General features: G+C 44.2%; 1 protein-coding gene across 1 annotated transcript; it reads left to right on the top strand.

Annotated features, from left to right (window-relative positions):
* Positions 1-18195: 18195 nt before the first annotated feature.
* On the top strand, positions 18196-19957 carry LOC121574106 (heart- and neural crest derivatives-expressed protein 1-like). The gene is made up of 2 exons (XM_041886710.2): positions 18196-19026; positions 19673-19957. Exons 1-2 carry the CDS (start codon positions 18451-18453, stop codon positions 19766-19768), a joined length of 672 nt encoding a protein of 223 aa, XP_041742644.1. The 5' UTR covers positions 18196-18450; the 3' UTR covers positions 19769-19957.
* The last annotated feature ends 5741 nt before the right edge of the window (positions 19958-25698 follow it).

Here is a 25698-nt window from a genome sequence, read left to right as displayed (position 1 = left end):
CGCCTTGCCGTTCTTAGATCCAGGTCGGAACGTCAGGGAAAACTTGAATCGTCCGAAAAACAACGCCCACCTGGCCTGACGGGAGTTGAGACGTTTAGCCGATTGCACGTAAGCAAGATTCTTGTGGTCAGTCCAGACAATAAACGGTTGCTCCGCCCCCTCCAACCAGTGGCGCCACTCCTCCAAGGCAAGTTTCACCGCGAGAAGCTCCCGGTTACCCACATCGTAATTCCTCTCCGCAGGCGAAAGGCGACGAGAGTAGTAGGCGCAGGGATGGAGTTTACTGTCCGTGGAGCATCGCTGCGACAGGATGGCGCCAACTCCCACATCAGACGCGTCCACTTCAACGACGAACTGACGGGCCGTGTCCGGTTGAGAGAGAATCGGTGCGTTGGTGAATCGCCTCTTCAAATCCAGAAACGCACGATCCGCCTCCGGATTCCACTTGAAGGTCCTGATACTGGAAGTCAAGGCAGTTAATGGAGCGGCCACACGGCTGTAATCCCGGATGAATCTGCGGTAGAAATTCGCAAACCCCAAAAATCTCTGGAGCTGCAATCTCGTACCGGGCTGGGCCCATTCCAGAACCGCTCTAACCTTCTCCTGGTCCATCCTAATCTCTCCCCTGGAGATGATGTACCCGAGAAAGGATGTCGTGTGGGCGTGAAACTCGCACTTCTCGGCCTTCACGAACAGGCGATTCTCCAACAATCGCTGCAGAACCTGCCGGACATGCTGGACGTGGTCGGAAGGTTCCTTCGAGAAGATCAGAATGTCATCCAGGTAAACAAACACAAAGAGACCGATCATATCTCTCAGGACGTCGTTCACCATACTCTGGAATACCGCTGGAGCATTGGTCAGTCCAAACGGCATCACCTGATACTCGAAGTGACCCATCGGTGTATTGAAACCCGTCAACCACTCGTACCCCTCTCTGATCCGGACCAGGTGATACGCATTGCGTAGGTCTAGCTTGGTGAACACCGTAGCACCCTGTAAGGAGTCGAAGGCAGAACTCATCAAGGGCAGGGGATACTTGTTCTTGACCGTGATGTCATTCAACCCCCGATAATCAATACACGGTCGAAGAGAGCCATCCTTCTTACCCACAAAGAAGAATCCTGCCCCCAGGGGGTGATGACGAGGGACGAACGAGACCAGCAGCTAGGGACTCCTTGATGTAGGTCTCCAACGCCTCACGTTCAGGTCGGGAGATACTGTATAACCTTCCCTTGGGGTAGACAGCTCCAGGGACCAGGTTGATGGCACAATCATATGGTCGGTGGGGAGGAAGTGACAGAGCCTTCTGCTTACTGAAAACTTCCCCCAAATCGTGATATGTCTCGGGAACCAGGGACAAATCTGGGGGTTTAGCCTCAATCACCTGACTGGGAACCGAATGGGGGCAGGCAGTCTTGAGACAGTTAGCATGACAATCAAAGCTCCAACTCGTTACCTTGCCCGTCACCCAATCGAACGTGGGATTGTGTTCCTTCAGCCAGGGGTATCCAAGGACCAGAGGAACATGGGAAGACGGCAGAATGAAGAATGAAATCATCTCAGAATGATTCCCGACAACCGCATCTTAACCGGTTCAGTCCTCATCGTGATACGTGCCAGACTACTGCCGTTCAGAGTGGTCGCTTCAATGGCTTCCGGCAATTGCTCCTTGGAAAGCCCCAGCTGTTCCACCAACTCGGCATCAAGAAAGCTTCCATCGGCACCTGAATCGATAAAAGCGTTAAGCGCTAAGCTCTGATTCCTGTTCACAAGGGTAGCCGGGAAACGGGGTCTGACAGAGGTACTGAGAGGTTGAAACTGGCTCGCTAACAGTCCTCCCAACTTTAGCGAGCCGGGCAGTTTGACGACCGCCGGGAACAAGTGGAGATGTAATGTCCCGAGCGACCACAGTAGAGGCAGCAGTTGGTCTTACGTCTATGTTGACGCTCCTCCTTGGTTAACCCGTGCCGCCCCACTTGCATGGGTTCAGAATCGGGAGAGAGGTCCTCTCCACTAATCCTTTGTGGTGGAGAATGATCGACGTGTTCTGGTCCACCACCCGACCCGACTGGGAACTGAGAAGCTGATCGATTGGACGGACCCCATTGCTTCTCCCTCCTTCGCTCTCGGACTCGATTATCCACCCGAATAGACAAGGCTACCAAGCTGTCCAGGTCACTAGGCTCCGGATAAGAGATCAACTCATCCTTGAGCTGCTCCGACAGACCCTGGTAAAAGGCCGCTTGCAAAGACTCCTCGTTCCACCCACTCTCCACAGCCAACGTCTTGAACTCGATCACGAAGTCGGCCACGCTGCGAGTTCCTTGGTGAAGAGAAAACAGGCGCCTAGCTGCGTCCCTCCCTCGGACGGAATGGTCGAAGAGCTTCCTCATCTCGGCCGTGAACCCCTGGTATGAAGCCATGCAGGGATCCTGTCGTTCCCAAACGGCTGAAGCCCACTCCAGCGCTCGACCACGCAGCAACTCAATCACAAAGGCTATCCTAGCCTTGTCTGTGGCATAAGAGTAGGGCTGTAGATCGAACACTAATCCACACTGCATAAGGAAGGAACGGCATCTTCCCAGCTCCCCCTCATATTTATCCGGCGTCGGAACCTTGGGCTCACGGAGGGACACAACTTCAGAAGCGGCAGGCGAGATGGGTGAAACCGGTAGTGGGTCCTCCACCGGACACTGGCGTTGGTTCTGGACCTCCGTCAGACCGGAAGAAAGGTTCCGAACTGACAACGCGATCTCCTGTAGTACCGTGCTATGATGGCCCAACATCTTCTCCTGCTGGGTAATGGCATGGCGAACAGAGTCCAGGTCCGCTGGGTTCATTACTGGCCGGATCGTTCTGTCACGGTTCCCTCAGACAGAACCCAGAAGCAGACCAGGACAAGGAGAGTTGAACGAAGGTGAGGGTTTATTACAGATTCAAAAAAGGTGCAGAATAATCCAGGGACAGAGCGGGCGGCGTGGATGAGTTGTTGAGGGTGCAGTTGTTGGTCCAGTGATGGCTCGGCAGCCGCCGACCATCAGGCAGAGGTAGGGTGAAGGTTCCGGACGAGTGACTGCAGATGGGACAAAAACGGAGGTAAGTAAACCAAAAACCAACAAGGTACAAAACAACAAAACTAACGCTAGACGCTCTAGGACTGATACTCTGACAAAACCTACTGTTCATGGCTAACGATCCGGCAGGAACTGGATGTTCGGCCAGAGCCTAAGAAGGGTGATGATCAGGACCAGGTGTGCAGATTGCTGATGGGATGCAGGTGCGGAAACAAGAGCGCTCCCGGAGCGTTCCCGAACCCTCGGGAAACTGGAGATTACGAACAGGAAAAACTAGTCACCAGACAGGACCCGACTCAGACAGCCGGGATCGTTACAAGAATTATGAGCTTTTGGTAAGGATAGACTGCTGTAAAGCTTGGGTACTCATTATGTACTGCATACGGGTAAATTAAGTGATCTTATCTATGGGAAGGCAATGGCAGCCCATGGTAAAATCATTTGGAACTCTGAGGAGGAAGAACAGGTTATGTTGTTGCTCTCTTCCGAAACAGTCTTAGCTTTTCATAAATATATCAGGGATGTTACCCAAATGGTAGAGAGTAAAGAGGGATTTGACATTGGTCGTGGTTTAAAGATGATGGTTTTTTTTTTTTTGGTGGGCTATTAGAGATAACTGGGTTAATCACGAACATAGAGGTTTTTATTCTTTGTTGCTAGGCAGAATACTTAGGTGACCTAAAAATGGACTTGTCATGTCCAACAATCAGTCTTCAGGTCAAGCCCGGGAGAGCCGGGGTAGAACAGAGGTTGAACTAAACATAAGTGTTTTTACAAGATAAGAGATTGTTTGTTGGATTACTAATTGATTCTGAACTGAATGAAAGTCAAATTTAGCCGCCATAAAGACAAAGGAAGTGGGAGGAGCAATAAAGAAGCAAAAAACAATCTCAAAAATGAAAGGCATGGCAATTGGTTGATAAATAACCTAAGGGAATGTTTAGGAAGGTGGAAGAAATTGACACATAAGGAGAACTATGTGTCAAGAGGGGGGAAGAGGCTAATTGTATTAAATAATATACGAAGGAGAGGACAAAATACTTTTTTAAAAAAACATTTTTTTTGATACAGTCTAAAAAGAGAATGCAGTCAGAAATTGTTAGATTAATCTGAACATGTGTGAAGATAGTTTATTAACCACACCCGTATGTCAGAGGTTTTGTGCCCCACGGGTGAACTAAAGGAGAAGGTGACCCACTATCTAACCAGGTGACTGGTGAGCATCCAGTCACTAGAAGGAAAACTGGAAGCAGGCCTGTTGGGAAGGGCCCTATCAGGTTATGTTGGTCACCACCTTGGCCATTAGAATAGCAGAGAGAGGAACCTGGGTCCATGTTACCCACTGCAAGAAGGTAGGACCACATACAAGCACCGCTTAGCACAGGCAGAGTTGACGAGCGGAACTGGCCACAGGGTCCGGGGGTCACCTCTGTCAACGAAGATCTCCTACCCAGACCTATCATCACTGTAGTGTGTTCCTAGGGTGTGAGTATGGGGTGGTACCGAGCAGAAGGACTCAAGACAGGAGAGGGTTGGCGGTTTTTGGGAATATGAGTGACCCTGAGCTGCATCATAGTCTCGACAATAGTCGTGGTAGGTCAAGATCCACCACCACCTCGCACCAATTACGCTATGGCCTTACCATTATTAAGAAATAAAAGGGAAGCGACCCGACATACTGACCGTCAAGGGCGAGTGATCTACAAAATAGGAGTCAGAGAGGGGTGGGGAGTAAGATTCAAAATTAGGATTAGGGATCTTATCAGAGCGGATAAGCAAGCAACATGGGATTATAAGATCCCGTTGTATTTATGTTCAGCTCCTCGGCAGATTGTTCCTGGGCTCAGGTATTTAGACATACTGGGGGACGGAGATATGAGACGGGGGGGGCTGGACGTCCAGATGGAGGATAAGAAGGTATAACGACATCCCCACGGAAATGGTAGTAACGATAGTAAAAGTCACTAAAGAGGACATGAAAAGAACTTACTGGGCTTGCGCGGACGTATACGGACGGGATACTTGTCTAAGATTACATTTGATGGAGTCAAAAGATATAGAGGGAGCAGGTACTGTCATTAATCCATTAATGGCAATAGACCGAGTAAATCAGTCAAGGGATGACGGAGTCAATTTGACTAACCCGTCCACTATTAAAGATTTTCTCCTCCAAGAATGGAACAATGGGGAAGTGGAGGGGGTCCCTGATGAGAATATCTGGTTAAAGTGGATGAAATACACCGCTAGGGCCTTGGGGGAGACCAATTGTTATGCATGCTCCATTGGGCGACCGACAATGTTGACCGCCCCCAATGCCAAAGGCAATGTTTCCCTGTGTATTAGACCTGGGGTCCAATCAAAAAGAGCCCAATTGCACAGGGGATTGGGCTGGCAAAATTGACATACTCGGCCAGCCCACCTAGATTCACTTTAACTCCTGGCGAATACCAGTGTTACAGACATAGAAATGGCACCCGTAACTTGGGTGATTTTGATGGCTGTAAGGAGATAATTAATGTGACTGATTTAGATAAGGAAGGAAGGAAAAAAAAATTAGGAACCTAACCATCCCTCTGACTGATGTGTGGTGGGCATGCACTAACAAAGGGAGCATTCAGCAGACATTACAAATAATAATAATAATATGCCATTTAGCAGACGCTTTTATCCAAAGCGACTTACAGTCATGCGTGCATACATTTTTGTGTATGGGTGGTCCCGGGGATCGAACCCAGAGGGATGGGTGGGTACTTGTGCACCAGTATTGTTGGTCCAACCTGTAAGAATTGGTCATCAAAGACCAGTGACAGGAAGAATAATTAGGAGAAAAAGAAATAAGTCAGGAAGGAAATAGCCCAATTTGGATACAGTGGGGAAAAAAAGTATTTAGTCAGCCACCAATTGTGCAAGTTCTCCCACTTAAAAAGATGAGAGAGGCCTGTCATTTTCATCATAGGTACACGTCAACTATGACAGACAAAATGAGGAAAAAAAATCCAGAAAATCACATTGTAGGATTTTTAATGAATTTATTTGCAAATTATGGTGGAAAATAAGTATTTGGTCAATAACAAAAGTTTCTCAATACTTTGTTATATACCCTTTGTTGGCAATGACACAGGTCAAACGTTTTCTGTAAGTCTTCACAAGGTTTTCACACACTGTTGCTGGTATTTTGGCCCATTCCTCCATGCAGATCTCCTCTAGAGCAGTGATGTTTTGGGGCTGTCGCTGGGCAACACGGACTTTCAACTCCCTCCAAAGATTTTCTATGGGGTTGAGATCTGGAGACTGGCTAGGCCACTCCAGGACCTTGAAATGCTTCTTACGAAGCCACTCCTTCGTTGCCCGGGCGGTGTGTTTGGGATCATTGTCATGCTGAAAGACCCAGCCACGTTTCATCTTCAATGCCCTTGCTGATGGAAGGAGGTTTTCACTCAAAATCTCACGATACATGGCCCCATTCATTCTTTCCTTTACACGGATCAGTCGTCCTGGTCCCTTTGCAGAAAAACATCCCCAAAGCATGATGTTTCCACCCCCATGCTTCACAGTAGGTATGGTGTTCTTTGGATGCAACTCAGCATTCTTTGTCCTCCAAACACGACGAGTTGAGTTTTTACCAAAAAGTTCTATTTTGGTTTCATCTGACCATATAACATTCTCCCAATCCTCTTCTGGATCATCCAAATGCACTCTAGCAAACTTCAGACGGGCCTGGACATGTACTGGCTTAAGCAGGGGGACACGTCTGGCACTGCAGGATTTGAGTCCCTGGCGGCGTAGTGTGTTACTGATGGTAGGCTTTGTTACTTTGGTCCCAGCTCTCTGCAGGTCATTCACTAGGTCCCCCCGTGTGGTTCTGGGATTTTTGCTCACCGTTCTTGTGATCATTTTGACCCCACGGGGTGAGATCTTGCGTGGAGCCCCAGATCGAGGGAGATTATCAGTGGTCTTGTATGTCTTCCATTTCTTAATAATTGCTCCCACAGTTGATTTCTTCAAACCAAGCTGCTTACCTATTGCAGATTCAGTCTTCCCAGCCTGGTGCAGGTCTACAATTTTGTTTCTGGTGTCCTTTGACAGCTCTTTGGTCTTGGCCATAGTGGAGTTTGGAGTGTGACTGTTTGAGGTTGTGGACAGGTGTCTTTTATACTGATAACAAGTTCAAACAGGTGCCATTAATACAGGTAACGAGTGGAGGACAGAGGAGCCTCTTAAAGAAGAAGTTACAGGTCTGTGAGAGCCAGAAATCTTGCTTGTTTGTAGGTGACCAAATACTTATTTTCCACCATAATTTGCAAATAAATTCATTAAAAATCCTACAATGTGATTTTCTGGATTTTTTTTCCTCAATTTGTCTGTCATAGTTGACGTGTACCTATGATGAAAATTACAGGCCTCTCTCATCTTTTTTAAGTGGGAGAACTTGCACAATTGGTGGCTGACTAAATACTTTTTTTCCCCACTGTAGATGGTATAGGCATCCCCAGGGGTGTTCCAGACGAATACAAAGCTATGAATCAAATATGGGAGAGTTTTACTACAAAATTTTTCTGGTGGGTGACAATAAACAAAAATGTGGATTGGATAAATTATATCTATTACAACCAACAACGATTTATTGACCAGACTAGAGATGCAGTAAAGGGGATCTCTGAGCGATTATCCGCCATCCCGCTCATAACTTAGTAGAGGTTGGTTCTAGATCAGGCAGAAAGGGCCGGTGTCTATAGAAAGATAAGCCATTGTTGCACATTTATCCCTAACAACACCACACTGGATGGGACAGTCACCAGAGCTCTTACAGAATTAACTGCACTAAGTGAAGGATGAACTGAACTCAGAAGTTAGTACATTGTGGATAGGGTGGTTTGATGAAATATTTGGTAAAATGGAAAACCCTAGCAGCCACCATCTTAGGAGCGATCAGTGTTTGTATGGGTATTCTTGTATTATGTGGTTGTTGTCTTGTTCCCTGTGTCCGAGGATTGGTGAGTCAGGCGTTGGTGAAATGCAGTATCTAAACAATGATGAGAGATGGACTGACTCCGGACTCTGACCAGGGGAATGTGAAAAACGATCCTCCAGGCTTGGTGGATGACGAGGATTTGGACCCTGAAAGACCGCAATTGGATGAAATGTTTATTAGTTCTGATGTGATCTCTGAGATTAATCATGCTTGTAAAATACATTTATCCTGAATGTGGGAATATTTAGTCAAAGGGGTGGATTGTTAGATTAATTTGGATTTTAAGAATAATGGCTAAAGGATTTTACCCCAAATACAGTATAAATGTTAGAATTATCATGTAGTGTCAACCCACTAACTGAGGGGGCGGTACAAAGGTGGGAGGAGCATAGTGCCTTTGTTTGTCAAGAAGTATAAAAACAGTATGTATGTGTTTTTAGCGCCAGAGCTCTCTCCATGAATAAACATACAAAAAATCCTTCTCCGTGGTTATGGACCTTGAATCATTGATGATTAAAACCAGAGCCTTACAACCTCTGGTAATGATTCAAGCTTAGGTTGAATTAGAGATAGAAATTCACATGACAGTGCTCTGCAGAATGAATGATGGACGAATAAGGCACAGGAAATCCAAATTTATGCGAACAAAAACAACATGCACAATTTCTACAGCTAAACTCAGCTAAAGCTATCTATGGCCCTAGAAGATGCTCCATCACCCCCCTGAAAACAGCTGATGGTCTGACTCTCTTGAAGGACCAAACCAGATAGTGTTGAGGTGGGCTGACCACTTTGAAGAACTACTTAACCAGTGCTCTCCAACCGACCGCTCCATCCTGGAAAAACTGCCTGTCTGTCCACCCATTCAAGACCTCAACCATTCGCCAACCTTCCAAGAGGTGTTATCAAGACTCCTGGCGCTGGCAGCATTCCGGCAGAGCAACTTAAGAAGGGAGGTTACTTCTGCACCAGAATGCTCCACCAGTACATCACTGAGGTTTGGGACCGGGAGATCGTCCCCCAACAGTGGCAGGATGCAAACATTGTCACCATCTATATAAACAAGGGTGACAAGTCCATCTGCGGCAACAGCTGGGGCATATCCCTTCTGGCTGTTGCCGGCAAGGTCCTGGCCAAGGTGATGCTACACAGGCTGGTGAATAACATCACAGAGGAACTGCTACCAGAGTCACAATGCGGCTTCAGAATGAACAGGAGCCCGGTCTACATGATATTCACGGCAACTCCAGGAGCAGTGCCGTGAACAACATCAGGACCTTTTTATGGCCTTTGTCAACTTATCCAAGGCCTTGGACACTGTGAGCAGGGAACTACTATGGGGCATTCTACTCAAATTTGGCTGTCCAGACAAATTTGTTAACATCCTTTGCCAGTTCCATGATGGTATGATGACTCGGGTGGCCATAGGAGGGCAGGAGTCAGTGCACCTGTACTCTTTAACATCTTCCTCCCATGTGTCACCCAGCTTCTCCACAAGGAGCTTGAGGACAGAAGCGGGGTTGCGGTGGACTTCAGGCTGGATGGAAATCAGAAGGCTCCGAGCAACCACCAAGGTTTGGACGGAGCGGGTTCTTGAGCTGCAGTATGCTGGTGACTGTGCTCTTGTGGCCCACACTCCGGAAGAACTTCAGTCCATCCTTGTAACGGCTGTGAGGGTCTATAGCAGGATTGGACTGTCTATCAACACCACCAAGACAGAGGTGGTCTGCCAATGGAGATCCAGCCCGCCACCCACCATGCCTGTCTTCACCATTGAACACAAATCACTGACAATAGTCCCATCATTCAAATACCTGGGCAATATCGTCTCGGAGGACTGCAGCATGAAGCAAGCCTCAGCTGCCTTCGGGAAACTCAGACGCAGGGTCTTCCAAAACAGGGATCTCCACCTCCACACCAAAATTGCTGTCTATCAAGCCGTCTTCAGTACCACATAGGATGCCTGCAGCGCATCCTGGGAATCACCTGGCACGACCCTGTGCCCCATACGGAAATACTTGCTAAGATCAACTGCAAGTGTATGGAGGCCATGGTCACCCAACACCAACTGCGCTGGCTCGGCATGTCATTAGAATGTCTCAGGAGCGCTTGCCGCGGAAGATCCTGTATGACCATCTACACCTAGGCCGGTGGTCTGCAGGGGGGCAGATGAAGCGTTACAAGGACCAGCTGAAAACGACGCTGAAGAAGTGCAACATCAAACCCACACACCTGGAGGATGCTGCTGCCAACCGTTCCACCTGGTGGCAGCTCTGCCAGAGCAGTGTACAGAGGTGGGAGGAGGAGAGGAGCACAGAGACAGCAAAAACAGCTCATGAGACATACAACCATGCCTGCCCCCTGCCAACACAGACTGCACATGCCCCACCTGCAATAAAGTTTGTGGACCTCGGATTGTACTCTACAGCCACCAAAGAATTCACTGTTAACTCAGAAGTGTAAGTCCTCATCGGATACGATGTACGACCATAATTAAGTAAGTAAGTAAATGTGTGTGTGTAAGTAGAAAAAAACATGTGTACTCACCCTACTTGTAGAGAAACGCCTATGCCACCCTCCTCTCTTTCATGTTGCCAAAACGGTCTATGACTCTGTCATACAGTAAGCCTACACGCTTTTAGTTTTTTGTTGTTCTTGGCTACCTGGCTAAAATGCTTGCTCGCTAGCCTAACTTCCTTTCATGGGCAACAATGAGCCAGCTAGTTAACATTAGCCTTGTACATCTAGCTACATATTGAACTTCCATCCTCTCAGGCCAGGGGCACAATGTATGGATTTATGGTTGGCTCAGAATAACCCGTTATAATCATTGGCCAGTATGGAGAATTAAGTAAAACCACAAGTCCAAATCCCTATCTCCATCCATAGCTAATTTAGGAAATGGCCAATTTAGTTAGCTAGCCACCGGAGGACAACAACACAAGGAGATGCAAATCAAATACTAAGGAAGTCTCGAGGTTTTGCTCGCCTGAGGTAGAGTATCTTATGATAAGATGTAGACCACACTATTTACCAAGAGAGTTTTCATCTATATTTTTCATAGCTGTCTATTTACCACCACAAACCAATGCTGGCATTAAGATTGCACTGAATGAGCTGTATAAGGCCATAAATCAACAGGAAAACGCTCATCCAGATGCAGCGCTCCTAGTGGCCGGGGACTTTAATGCAGGGAAACTTACATCCGTTCTACCTAATTTCTACCAGCATGTTAAATGTGCAAACAGAGGAAAAGAAAAACACTAGACCACCTTTACTCCACACACAGAGACGCATACAAAGCTCTTCCTCGCCCTCCATTTGGCAAATCTGACCATAACTCTATCCTCCTGATTCCTGCTTATAAGCAAAAACTAAAGCAGGAAGCACCAGTGACTCGGTTAATAAAAAAGTGGTCAGATGACGCAGATGCTAAGCTACAGGACTGTTTTGCTAGCACAGACTGGAACATGTTCCGGGATTCTTCAGATAGCATTGAGGAGTACACCACATCAGTCACTGGCTTCATCAATAAGTGCATCGATGATGTCGTCCCCACAGTGACCGTACGTACATACCCCAACCAGAAGCCATGGATTACAGGAAACATCCGCACTGAGCTAAAGGGTAGAGATCTCGCTTTCAAGGAGCGGGACTCTAACCCGGACGATTATAAGAAATCCCGCTATGCCCTCCGACGAACCATCAAACAGGCAAAAAGTCAATACAGGACTAAGATTGAATCGTACTACACTGGCTCTGACGCTCGTCGGATGTGGCAGGGCTTGAAAACTATTACAGACTACAAAGGGAAGCACAGCCGCGAGCTGCCCAGTGACACAATACTTCCAGACGAGCTAAACCACTTCTATGCTCGCCGAGGCAAGCAACACTGAAGCATGCATGAGAGCACCAGCTGTTCCGGATGACTATGTGATCACGCTCTCCGTAGCCGATGTGAGTAAGACTTTTAAGAAGGTCAACATTCACAAGGCCGCAGGGCCAGACGGATTACCAGGACGTGTACTCCGAGCATGCGCTGACCAACTGTCAAGTGTCTTCACTGACATTTTCAACATGTCCCTGACTGAGTCTGTAATACCAACATGTTTCAAGCAGACCACCATAGTCCCCGTGCCCAAGGACTCTAAGATAACCTGCCTAAATGACTACCGACCCTTAGCACTGACGTCTGTAGCCATGAAGTGCTTTGAAAGGCTGGTCATGGCTCACATCAACAGCATTATCCCAGAAACCCTAGACCCACTCCAATTTGCATACCGCCCCAACAGATCCACAGATGATGCAATCTCTATTGCACTCCACACTGCCCTTTCCCACCTGGACAAGAGGAACACCTACGTGAGAATGCTATTCATTGACTACAGCTCAGCATTCAACACCATAGTGCCCTCAAAGCTCATCACTAAGGTAAGGATCCTGGGACTAAACACCTCCCTCTGCAACTGGATCCTGGACTTCCTGATGGGCCGCCCCCAGGTGGTAAGGGTAGGTAACAACACATCTGCCACACTGATCCTCAACACGGGGGCCCCTCAGGGGTGCGTGCTCAGTCCCCTCCTGTACTCCCTGTTCACCCATGACTGCATGGCCAGGCACGACTCCAACACCATCATTAAGTTTGCTGACGACACAACAGTGTCACCGACAACGATGAGACAGCCTATAGGGAGGAGGTCAGAGACCTGGCCGTGTGGTGCCAGGATAACAACCTCTCCCTCAACGTGACCAAGACAAAGGAGATGATTGTGGACTACAGGAAAAAAAAGAGGACTGAGCACGCCCCCATTCTCATCGACAGGTCTGTAGTGGAACAGGTTGAGAGCTTCAAGTTCCTTGGTGTCCACATCACCAACAAACTATCATGGTCCAAACACACCAAGACAGTCGTGAAGAGGGCACGACAAAGCCTATTCCCCCTCAGGAGACTGAAAAGATTTGGCATGGGTCCTCAGATCCTCAAAAAATTATACAGCTGCACCTTCGAGAGCATCCTGACTGGTTGCATCACTGCCTGGTATGGCAACTGCTTGGCCTCCGACCGCAAGGCACTACAGAGGGTAGTGCGTACGGCCCAGTACATCACTGGGGCCAAGCTTCCTGCCATCCAGGACCTCTATACCAGGCGGTGTCAGAGGAAGACCCTCAAAATTGTCAAAGACTCCAGCCACCCTAGTCATAGACTGTTCTCTCTGCCACCGCACGGCAACCGGTACCGGAGTGCCAAGTCTAGGTCCAAAAGACTTCTCAACAGCTTCTACCCCCAAGCCATAAGACTCCTGAACAGCTAATCATGGCTACCCGGACTATTTGCACTGCCCCCCCACCCCATCCTTTTACGCTGCTGCTACTCTGTTAATTATTTATGCATAGTCACTTTAACTCTACCCACATGTACATATTACTTCAACTACCTCAACTAGCCGGTGCCCCCGCACATTGACTCTGCACCGGTACCCCCCTGTAGATATATCCTCCCTACTGTTATTTTATTTTACTTCTGCTCTTTTTTTCTCAACACTTTTTTTGTTGTTGTTTTATTTGTACTTTTTTGTTAAAAATAAATGCACTGTTGGTTAAGGGCTGTAAGTAAGCATTTCACTGTAATGTCTGCACCTGTTGTATTCGGCGCATGTGGCCAATAAAATTTGATTTGATTTGATTTGGAATTCAAGTTTTCTCTGTCAATGACGTTTGGCTTTTGATGTGATGTGATTGGTGTGAAGCCAAATCCAAATTGGCTTCCCTTGACACTAGGACCATTCACAGTTGAGGTCAATCAGTTTAGCTCAACGCTGATTGGCTATTATTTTATCGTTTCTTTATCAAGGGAGGCCAAATGCTCGCTGGCTTCCCTTGCATTCAATACTACGGGAGGCAACAATGTCATACTATTTTTGACCAGACAGCATCAGATAGATGGGCTACACATACAGAGACAGAGGGGGCGCTGTTTCGCTTGCTCGGATGCTTTCTCTGGTGAGATACATTCAGCCTCTTACGAATTCAAGGAAAATTGTGAAACACAGAGAGACGAAAGATACATTATTTTTGTAAATGTGTGTGTGTGTGTATGTAGAAAAAAACGTGTACTCACCCTACTTGTAGAGAAACGCCTATGCCATCCTCCTCTCTTTCATGTTGCCGAAACGGTCTATGACTCTGTCATACAGTAAGCCTACACGCTTTTAGTTTTTTGTTGTCCTAGGCTACCTGGCTAAAATGCTTGCTCGCTAGCCTAACTTCCTTTCATGGGCAACGATGAGCCAGCTAGTTAACATTAGCCTTGTACATCTAGCTACATATTGAACTTCCATCCTCTCAGGCCAGGGGCACAATATATGAATTTATGGTTGGCTCAGAATAACCCATTATAATCATTGGCCAGTACAGAGAATTAAGTAAAACCACAAGTCCAAATCCCTATCTCCATCCATAACTAAATTAGGAAAGGGCCAATTTAGTTAGCTAGCCACTGGAGGACAACAACACAAGGAGATGCAACAATTCAAGTTTTCTCTGTCAATGACGTTTGGCTTTTGATGTGATGTGATTGGTGTGAAGCCAAATCCAAACTGGCTTCCCTTGACACTAGGACCATTCACAGTTGAGGTCACTCAGTTTAGCTCACCGCTGATTGGCTATTATTTTATTGTTTCTTTATCAAGGGAGGCCAAATGCTCGCTGGCTTCCCTTGCATTCAATACTACGGGTGGCAACAATGTCCTACTCTTTTTGACCAGACAGCATCAGATAGATGGGCTACACATACAGAGACAGAGGGGCGCTGTTTCGCTTGCTCGGATGCTTTCTCTGGTGAGATACATTCAGCCTCTTACGAATTCAAGGAAAATTGTGAAACACAGAGAGACTAAAGATATATAATTTTTTCTTTTTTTCTGACAATTTTTCAGGGGGAGGAAGTCAGTGAGGAGCAACTGCAGAAACTTGCAATTGACTGCAGTCAACACTTCATGGTCTTTGATCACATCATTTTTGTAAAGTTCATGCAGTCGACATGTAAGCGCAAGTCGGACAATTTTTATCCCCAGAATGCAACACACTTTGAAAGTTATCTGCTCGAACACATCCATTGAGACAAGCACGATGCAAGACATGCTCTCACACAGTCACACAGAGTATCTGCACATGTGCACAGGTGTGCTTCCCGCTGCTACAATGTGGTAGCTAAGGGACCAAAAGAGTGGAGAAGTTGCGCAGTGGTCTAAGGCGCAGTGGTCTAAGGCACTGCATCGCAGTGCTAGCTGTGCCACTAGAGATCCTGGTTCGAATCCAGGCTCTGTCGTAGCCGGCCGCGACCGGGAGACCCATGGGGCGGCGTACAATTGGCCCAGCGTCGTCTAGGGTATGGGAGGGAATGGCCGGCAGGGTTGTAGCTCAGTTGGTAGAGCATGGCGTTTGCAACGCCAGGGTTGTGGTTGTGGTTGTGGTGGTTGTGGGTTTGATTCTCACGGGGAGCCAATATGAAGAAAAAAATATATATAATGTATGCACTCACTCACATGTAAGTTGCTCTGGATAAGAGCGTCTGCTAAATGACTAAAATGTAAATGTAAAATGTAAGTTTAGCCTTGCGCTTCAACGCTCCTAGGTGTTGTGTAAATTGACCCACTACTACAGTTTACTTCGTGCATCTATGTCATCTCGCTGAGTCTAACTTAAAACCTAACCTGACCTATGACCTGACCCATCACCTTATGCCTTACTGCCCCACAGTGGCAAAAACGCAAAACCTACACAGAAATGGCTCCTAGCCTCCCTCATAGGCTTCTTTCTGTCCCTAACATTAAAACTATAACTGAATAACTAAATAATATAAAAAACGACATAGAAATATTTGTATAACACTTGAACTAAATAAAAACTAGATCTGAAAACTAACTGAAACAAACTGAATTCCAAAGAAAAATCTTAAAACTAATAGAAATAAAAACAAAAACAAAAAAAACAAAAATATAATAACCTTGATATTCACACACTGAACCATCATCCCATAGGACGGCGCACGTCCGGGTTTGGCCAGTGTAGGCCGTCATTGTAAATAAGAATTTGTTCTTAACTGATTTGCCTAGTTAAATAAAGGTTAAATAAAAATAAAAAATAAAAATAAAATTCAACCTCAAGAGCATAAACATTCTTCAAACTGTGCATCATGCATTTCAATTATAAACATTTAACCTATGACAAAAAAATGCTTTGACTACATGCTGTCACTGGTATTTTTACTTGCCATAAATTATATTACTTGAACAATGAATAGCAAATATACAGGCTACAATATAAGCCTCTCCAATTAAGGGAATAGATTGCCTAATGAATAATTGATCCTTTGTTGGTCATGTTAACTGCATGGATATTGTTATAGTTAAAATATAAATGTGTGATTGCCTATGTGTAAACAAGTATGCCTATTTGATGAAATGGGCAGCTTTTACATTTTTATAATTTCCCAAATAGGACTAATATTCAAAAAGATACACATAGTTGAGTATAATAAAAAAGTCCCTTGCTAGATTTACAAAATTATGTTATCATTTCATTATTCAGAGGATACACAAATATTAGGCTACACGTGTTTTCCCCGAAGCCAGATAAGCTTGTCAACCACGAGGTCATTATTTAAATGTTTATATGATTATGCATTTATACAATTATAATAAAGTTTGATTCTACAGTTCTGGAAAAGCAACAATTATTCTGGGAAGATTTCAATCCAGGGAGTGAAAACAGAGAACTGATTGGCGCTCATTTTAAAGGTTAATTCATTTTTTTAAAGTGTTTCCTTGGGTTATATGCCAAAAGTGTTTCCAAATTGTCTCGGCCACACGTCTTACAAATGATAATACATGGTTTGCACACTAACCGACTGGCCACGTATCAACAATTTTGCTAAGTAATAACTTTAAAATACATCCCTGCATGTTTTTTTCTAATGTAGATGTAAGACAATATTAGTCTGCACGTTTATTTTGCATTTCTTTCTCTAGCCTACATTATATTGAATTAACCATTTCCCTCCCTCAAAGTATTTCACATCTAGGCGACGGCCTAATTGTATTAGCCTACTATAACATATCCTAGGCTATGCTCACAAAGAAATACAACATGCACGCAAGGAACTTATTTTTTCCACAAATGTTTGTAAAAGGGGACCAATGTAAGCATGTTGAACGAAAACACAACATTTTACTAACTGAAGCAAAATAGAAATATCAAAATACAAAATATATGTATGTGAAAATTGCGTAAAATCCGTGTGTAAAGGCTGTCAGAGAGCTCATTATGGAATCCACAGGAGCCCTTTCCACTGCAAATATTCTAATTAAACACATGAAAATGATGGCATTATGCAATTTTTTTTATTAAAATGGGGAAAATACCCTGCAAATTATGTCTTGGTTTGCTTTGTATGCTCTCATATCCAGTTACTGCGGATTTGTTGTGGGACCATGGCGCATGTTTTTGTAGCTTCGAACACACCGACTGTGTTTTTGCGTTTTGGTACACAACATTTACGTTCATTTCCAATGGAACACTTGCAGCATTGCGTTGCAGAGGCAGTTGCAGTGCATTCTGTGTGGTGCATAGGTTGGATTTATCGAACGTATGCGTCAAACTGTATGCATAAACGGGTTGACAGAAATGGTAGCAGAAGGTGAATGTTTAACTTTTGTTGCACACATTTCTAGATGATGCTGCATACTATTTTGCGCAATGACACAGTCGGTGTGTTCAAAGCGTTAACCTCTCATGGTGCTTTCAAGACAACTGGGAACTCGGAAAAAACGTCAGTGAGACGTTAAAGACGTCAGTGATCTTCAAGTCGGAAAGTCGGAGCACTAGAAAGATGCCAGAGATTCCAACTTGCAATTCCAAGTTGGATGACCATTCAAAACTTTTTTTTCCAAGTCAGAGCTCGTTTTTTTCGAGTTTCCAGTTGTCTTGGACACACAGAAGTCGGAAGTTGGAGATTTCTGAATTCCGAGTTCGCAGTTGTTTGAACGTGGCATCAAACACTTCCAACCAAACCTGTAGCCTTCTCACCCGATTGGCTGACTGGTCGATCTGTCGCTTTCGAAACCATATAAACCTGTGGCCCCGGACCTTCATTTGGGTCAAATTTATTGCGCAAATGAGAGCAATCCCACGAAAAATATGGGCACTCGAGATTTTCAAAACCTGTCTGGATTATACTAGTCCTGCCTCACTTTAAATGTATCAGAATGTCAACGACGGTTTCTCAACGAACTTGATAGTTTTTTGAGGAGAAACGTTTAAAACGTGTGTTGGTTGTCATGTGTTTCTAGCCTATTTGTTATAGTGAAGGGCTTCATATGTCGATTGGAGCATCAGTCGCGAATGTCACTTTCCCCTGATCACTATAGCATACATAGGTCAGTGACTAGTGTTACCAACCGCAAGACTCCAAAAGACCTGCAGGACCGGTGGCGATTTTTATTTATTGTAAAAATGAACCTTATTGGGAGCTACCAGCATCATCATCTGATGCACGACACGTTTCCATTCGTCCAGAGGTGTCATCAAGATAACCCCTACTTCCAAAGCTGGGTGGTGAACAACGGCGAAGTCCCCCCTGACTTCCAGATGCCTTACTCCACGGAGTTCGGGGCTCCGGGTCCGGCGCACGAAAGCCAGCTGGATGCTCTCTCGGCATGCATGGGGAAGAGGAGAGCCTCGGGGCCGAAGAAGGAGCGGAGGAGGACCGAGAGCATCAACACCGCGTTCGCCGAACTGAGAGAATGTATACCAAACGTACCCGTAGACACGAAACTGTCCAAAATTAAAACGTTACGACTAGCAACAAGTTACATTGCCTACCTAATGGACGTGCTGGCTAAAGACACTGGGGAGACCGAGGGATTCAAGGCCGAAATCAAGAAATATGATAGAGATTTGAAACGGAAACGGGAAACGGTAGGCTATGTGAACTATTTTAATAAGCTGCCTTTTATTTTTGCATAGGCCTAGGCTATATATATATAAATATAAATATATAAATATTTTACTGTCCCAAAAATCTAAATGCATATTCTGCAAACTATAGCAGCATTGTAAAAATAGTATTTATTGGAATTAGGCTCACGTAGTCTACGTTCTGCCATCAAGCTAAGTTATTGTCTTAATTATTGAGTGTAGGCCTATTTTAGGCGGAATATGATGGAATATGCACCTTCGTGATTGTGGTTTTATCTGTTGAAACAATGTTGAGGCCATAATGTTGTAATTACTGTGTAGGCCTATTCAATTAATGTTCAAATGAATTGTATGTTTGTTGGCTCTGTAAAGCGAAAACATTTAACATTTTATAGCAATGAAAGTCACTATACAATCCCATGTCAGAGAAATCATATTTTGAGCTCAATTGAACAAGCCTGAAAAGGCCTATAAAGAGAAATAATATAACATGATTCGACCTCTGGTTGTTAATTTGCACATGTAATAGGCCTAAGTGTTTATTTAATTCAGGCCATGTAATTTTACATTGAGTTTAAAATCAGTCAATATTACAATTGCATAGTGCATATATCAATATTGACTACATTTGTATTTTATTTCACAGAACGATGGCCTGCAAGAGTCATTAGGAAACGAGAAAAAGTTCAAAGGACGGACAGGTTGGCCTCAGCAAGTCTGGGCTTTGGAACTGAACCAGTGAATGTTTTGACCTCTGAGCACAGCAGCATGCAACCCACTCAAAGACTCCGTATTCAATCACGTCGCTGCAAGGAATACAACCACTTATACACATCTACTGTATATACGTGCAATGTTCAAATTCAAACAAGGTGGACTTGGTAAAATGCAATATTATGCAAATAATTCAACAACTGCCTGGTAAACGTTTCTTTGTCATTTGTCTTCTTTTAGAGAATTTAAATGAAAGTTATATAGCTTAGAATAAATATTATTTCTTGTGGATAGGCCACAATAACAAACGGAGAGACTGGGATATTTGTGGTGTTTATTCTTTACGCCTCACGGTTATGGGTAGAGCACGACAATAAGTTGACTCTACTACAACAAGACCAATGCAAAGCGGGGAAAACAGTGTTCAGCACTATTTTCCCTGCTTTGCATTGGTCTTGTTGTAGTAGAGTCGACCTACTGTCGTAGTATGTCTTGTAAAGAAAAATGTTGAATCTACCTCAAATTAATGTAACTGTCCGTTTGAAATAGAAAACTAATACATTTAGCATTTCAGGACAAATAGCCTATTATATATTAAACAATGGAACGCACAGGTTTATATTACTTCGAAATGTTACCGATAAAGGCCAATTATTAGACTACTGATATTTGGTTCTGATGAAATTGTTTTCTTCGTATGAATTCGATGTGAAATTATATTCATAATGACTTTAATTTAATCACACAATCTTTAAAACGGCAATGAAATAAGTCAGTTCTCCAACAGAATGATTAGGTAGGCTATACAAATCTTGATATGCATAGCCCTAAGCAATTATTCATTTGCTTTATTTGAGGACACATTATTTTATTTATTCAACCTTTTGTTTTATGGTGATGTAGGCCTACTAGATAATTTAATGGTTTGAGGTGCAGTAGTAGCCTATAAAATATGAAAACACATGCTTCAGTGTGCAAAGGAAAATAAACAGTGGTAGGACTATCTCTGGTATATCGAGAGCTTGGGACTAAGATTCGATCTGCATTTTGTCCAAATTGAGTTACTGACATAGCCTTGTTCTGTTCCATGTTCTAACATATAGTAGCCTACTCTAAATACCCCAATTCATGTGGTTAAGTTCAAAAGAGTACAAGATAAAAATTGCTTACACCATTTATACCAAAGAGGGTTCGGGAACTTTAAAGCCAATTATCTCAGAATCATCTTTTTGAAGATAGAACCTTATCATCCCAAGCTCTCGATATCTCTAGCCATATGACTGGGGAAAAATTGATATAGGCAAGGGAAGGCCTATGCCATTTGCAGTGGCGGCTGGTGAAAAATATTCTCGGTGGGGCTGTGCCATACTTTTTTTTCCTGTAACCATCGCGATATATTTTAACACAAACTGCAGGACAGCAGTGCTCAGTGAAACATTCAGTAATTATTTAATGCCAATATTAAAAAGTTGAGGCATTCTTACACAAAAACATATTACACAAACCCAAGCCTTTCATTTGCATTTAAAGTGAACTTTTCACCATTGGTAGTAAACAGGCAACGCAACAGGCATGCTGTCAGAACAGAGTGGAAAGTGGACAATAACATGAAATTATTATAAAGTTTATAGGAAATCTTACACTGTATGAAAGGATGTATAATATAGAAATGGATATCAAGTGGATGAACTCAAACCTTTGACTGGAAGAATAGCATACAGTATTTTATGATCATACTAAATGTGACTAATTGTTAATGTGCTCCAGAACTGCAACAATTAATTGATACAAAACAACATATATACAGTAATATTAGCAAAGACACTATTAAGACTTTCTAGAGTACCATATATAACTGGATTTTTTATGCTAAGGTCAACTATATACAAAGAAACATGCGGCCAGAGCTGCTCTGTGTGTGTGTGTCTGTCATCTTATTTGTACAGGAATTTTGCCCGTCTGTCCTTCTGAGTGGCAAACCTCTCAATGACCCTTTGATTAAAGTCAGGAATGTCCCTGACAAGTTTCTTCTCCATGGAGAGCATGGCCAGAGCGTTCAGGCGATCCTGTGTCATGCTGTTTCTCAGGAAGGTCTTGATCCTTTTCAGTGTAGAGAAGCACCTTTCTGACTCAGCAGTTGTCATGGGTGTGGTGATGAGGATCTTGAGGAGGCTGGCAGTCTCTGTGAAAGTGCTCTGAAGGTTGTTCTCCATGAAGAACTGGTACAGGGCACTGCACCACTACAAGCCTTGAACTCACTGTTCTCATAGATGAGGGACAGTTTGGTTTTGAGCTTGGCCTTGTTCAACATGGGGTACGCCTCCACGGTTGTTTCAAGCGCTGTATCGGGAACTTCACACTGTGTTGTGGGAACAACTCTCCGTGCAATAGTGTTGCGCTGATGAGGTGCTGGGTGAAGGAGAACCTCTCTTTGGCATGACTCAGGATGGTATCACATACCTGTAAAAGATACATCATCAGCTTTAATTTGCAATTAAGCTATTTTGATGCAAGTGATCCTGACTGACACATGCCTATGTCCAACTCAAGTATATGATTACCAAGGTGCTGATTGTTCAGGGTTTTGGCTACATACTACCAGGCCTGAAAAAAGTTCTAGGTGGGAAACACTGACAATTACATCACAACTTACCTCTATAGCCAACCTCTGTTGTTCTCCTGGTCCCAGCATCCTCCGTCGCTTGATGGGCTGTTGCTGCTCGTCAGATGCGCTGTCCCCACACAAAGAGGGGAATTGAGGCCCTGGGTCCAAAAAATAAAGTTTAATTTGATAACTTGCAATCAGACTTCTTAACTCACTGTAATTCCCCCCTCAACACACAACCAGTGACTTATATATATATATATAGACAGACAGACAGACAGACAGACAGACAGACAGACAGACAGACAGACAGTGTGTATATACACACAAACTATGTCTAGTAACTGCTTTTAACCTGTGATGTACATAATTAACTGATGTTATTACGTTTTAAAGCCTTTTTCTATTACATTTGTGAGAGGGATGCAACATAATTTTGTTCTGCTGTTCACTTAGCAATAAAGTTAATATTCAATAACAACTAGGCCTCTTCTAGAAATTGACCTGGTGGACACCTGAATAATTATTACAAACTGTGTAGTACTTTCCTGCATTATTATCAACGTCTGATTGTGTCTTCTCTTTCCTTTTAAAATACTAAAACAAATATAATTGTGACGGCTCTATGATAATCACTCACACAAGCACCAACTGGCAGTGGGTGGAAAGCGTCAGTCGTCTCGTCAGCTTGAATGGCGATAAAATCAGCACTCTTTACTTCCTCCAGGATGTAATCCTTAAGCATTGACAGCATACAGTCCAACAGCTCGTTCTGTATCGTCTTTGACGTGCCCTTAAAACGGTAGCTGTCTTCAGGTGCTCCTCCAGCACACTGTCGAGGGAGGCAACAAAATCCACTAAGCCCCGGAAAATGCCGGGGTTGTCTGAGGAGTCAGTCTCCTCGTGCCCACGCAAGGCCAACTCAAAAGCCCCACAGAACTTCACACAATCGATAATTTTGGATAGAATGTGCCTGTTTTTATCCACCTCCTCATTGTGTTTCCTCACCGCAATCCTGTGGCCGTCATCCAGCTGCGTAGCAATGTTCACCCCTTCCTAATACAGCTAGCTTTACAGAGTTGTCCATGTGTGCCCTGGTGTTCTCATGTTTCTTTACCTTCTCTGACAGGTGCTTCATATCCCTCACTCCGGTACCTGTCCATGCTGAATCTGACCCGTCGTTTTAAAAAGCAAGCACGGAAAGCAAAATAAAGCATTAGCATCAGTGCACCCAGCTAGCCAAGCCTTCCTGGTGTACCAGCTACGGGGAGAAGCCGCGCATATACTGCTTCCCTTTCTCGCTAGCCTGCTGTCTGATTGAGAGGTCAGGTTGATCTGGGCCCAGCTCTTTCACCCGAACTTTCTCTGACAAAGTTCTCCTCTCAAACGGATCTTGGAGGAGAGATTTCACCGAGTTAGGGTTGGGTCTTGGAGGAGTAACGTTTGCGTTCGCCATTGTTGTCTAGTAAAAATGGCGTCACTGGACCCCGGTCCTTATTTTATCAGGGGCGAGCTTGGGGCGGTAAAATAATCGCCCTCCTTGGATTCGATTTAAGATCGCTTATTGACTACATTTTATGTCATACATTCATATCTTAAATTAGCAATTGGCTTAACTGCTACGTAGACCCGCCTCCTCGGGGCACTTTCTGTATCGCCCAGAGCTGACGAGGCGTTTGACAGGCAGAGGAAAGGTTGCGAATATGATTTTCTATCATATCTTACACATATTACTGTGTGCATTCCATATTTCAAACACACAAATATTGACATACTGATGTTTTTATTATTATTATTATTATTATTTTTTATTTTTTTATTTTTTAAAATAATTTTATTTAAGGGGCGGCGCCCTAGCGCCCTCTATCGGCCAGCCGCCACTGGCCATTTGTGATGGCAGTTACAGGCTATTTTCTTGTAGCGTACCTTCATGGTTCAGTGGTGTGAGCTAAAACATTTGATTGGCTCTACACGATATTTACCAAATTCAGAAATTAATTATAGATCAATATATATGTCTATAGCAATTACATTCTAAAATCTAAATGTAGAAGATAAATAAATACTTTTCAATTTACGGTTATATTCCTTTTGGGGGCTGGGACAGATGAACGCTGTTTCGACTGATCTAACAGAGCGGTCTTTCGATTGAACAGCCCACAAGATAAAGTCGCCCCATCAATCAATCAATTTCAAAGTATATCCTATAGGATATAATAATCGAATTAAGAGATATTATTTAAATGATACAAACATACAGTATATAGCCTATGAACAAAGATTTGGTTTGGAATAGGCTATTTGCAGAGGCCTAATCATACATGAGAAAAACACGTTTCATATCAGAGGTAAACCATTTTTTTTGGCCTGAATAAATAATTATTTGGCTAAATAAAAAAGGAAGAGGCTGATGAGCAAGAATCTCAATTCTCATATTTTATAACTTATAGCCTATGTGGTCTAACCTAGTTCTAGAAAGAAAGGGGTTCCTCCAGCAAAGGTGTGCATCTGTGTGCATGCAAGTTCAAGTTCATTGCTCATCAACCAATCATGCTCAGGCAATATTTCTTTGAAAAACATATGTCATTCTCAAACCTATGCGCCTAACATCAATGCAAACTATATAAATTTGCCTATACAGAAACTCAATGAAAAGGTGTGGTAGGCTATGATAGTAATTAGTAGCATGCAGGAAACCTTGTATTCCATAGCCTGTGTAGGGAAATGCATAAGACAGCCTGAGCAATGTGTCCTTATAATAATTTCCTGATATTGGCGCCTCAATTTTGGACATAGGCCTACTCATGCGTGGACTAAATTATTGCAGGGAGAAAGGGTTGTAAGCAGGCTACACATGATCAATAGTCCTTACAAAGTCATACAACTGCATTAATATATCCTACATGTAGGCCTACATTTATGTTTTTAGAAACCTAAACCAGAAATAATTACCGGGAGACCCATGGGGCGGCGCACAATTGGCCCAGCGTCGTCCAGGGTAGGGGAGGGAATGGCCGGCAGGGATGTAGCTCAGTTGGTAGAGCATGGTGTTTGCAACGCCAGGGTTGTGGGTTCGATTCCCATGGGGGGCCAGTATTAAAAAGATAATGTATGCACTAACTGTAAGTCGCTCTGGATAAGAGCGTCTGCTAAATGACTAAAATGTAAATGTGGGGCCCCAACAGAATGCTGCTGGACACCTAGTGGTGGATCTAGTAACACATAGCAACCTGGCCTCCGGGCAATTCGTATGATTTGGGGAGTTTCTTTGTATATCCCTCCATTTAGTGCCATATGTTATGTTTGGGCTGAGTAGCCACATACAGAGAGAGAGACCATAATGCACGCCTGAG

This window comes from Coregonus clupeaformis, chromosome 9 (genome assembly GCF_020615455.1).
Source record: "Coregonus clupeaformis isolate EN_2021a chromosome 9, ASM2061545v1, whole genome shotgun sequence".
Lineage (NCBI taxonomy): Eukaryota > Metazoa > Chordata > Actinopteri > Salmoniformes > Salmonidae > Coregonus > Coregonus clupeaformis.
Note: the sequence above shows the minus strand (reverse complement) of the source record. Positions and strands in the feature narration are given on the sequence as shown.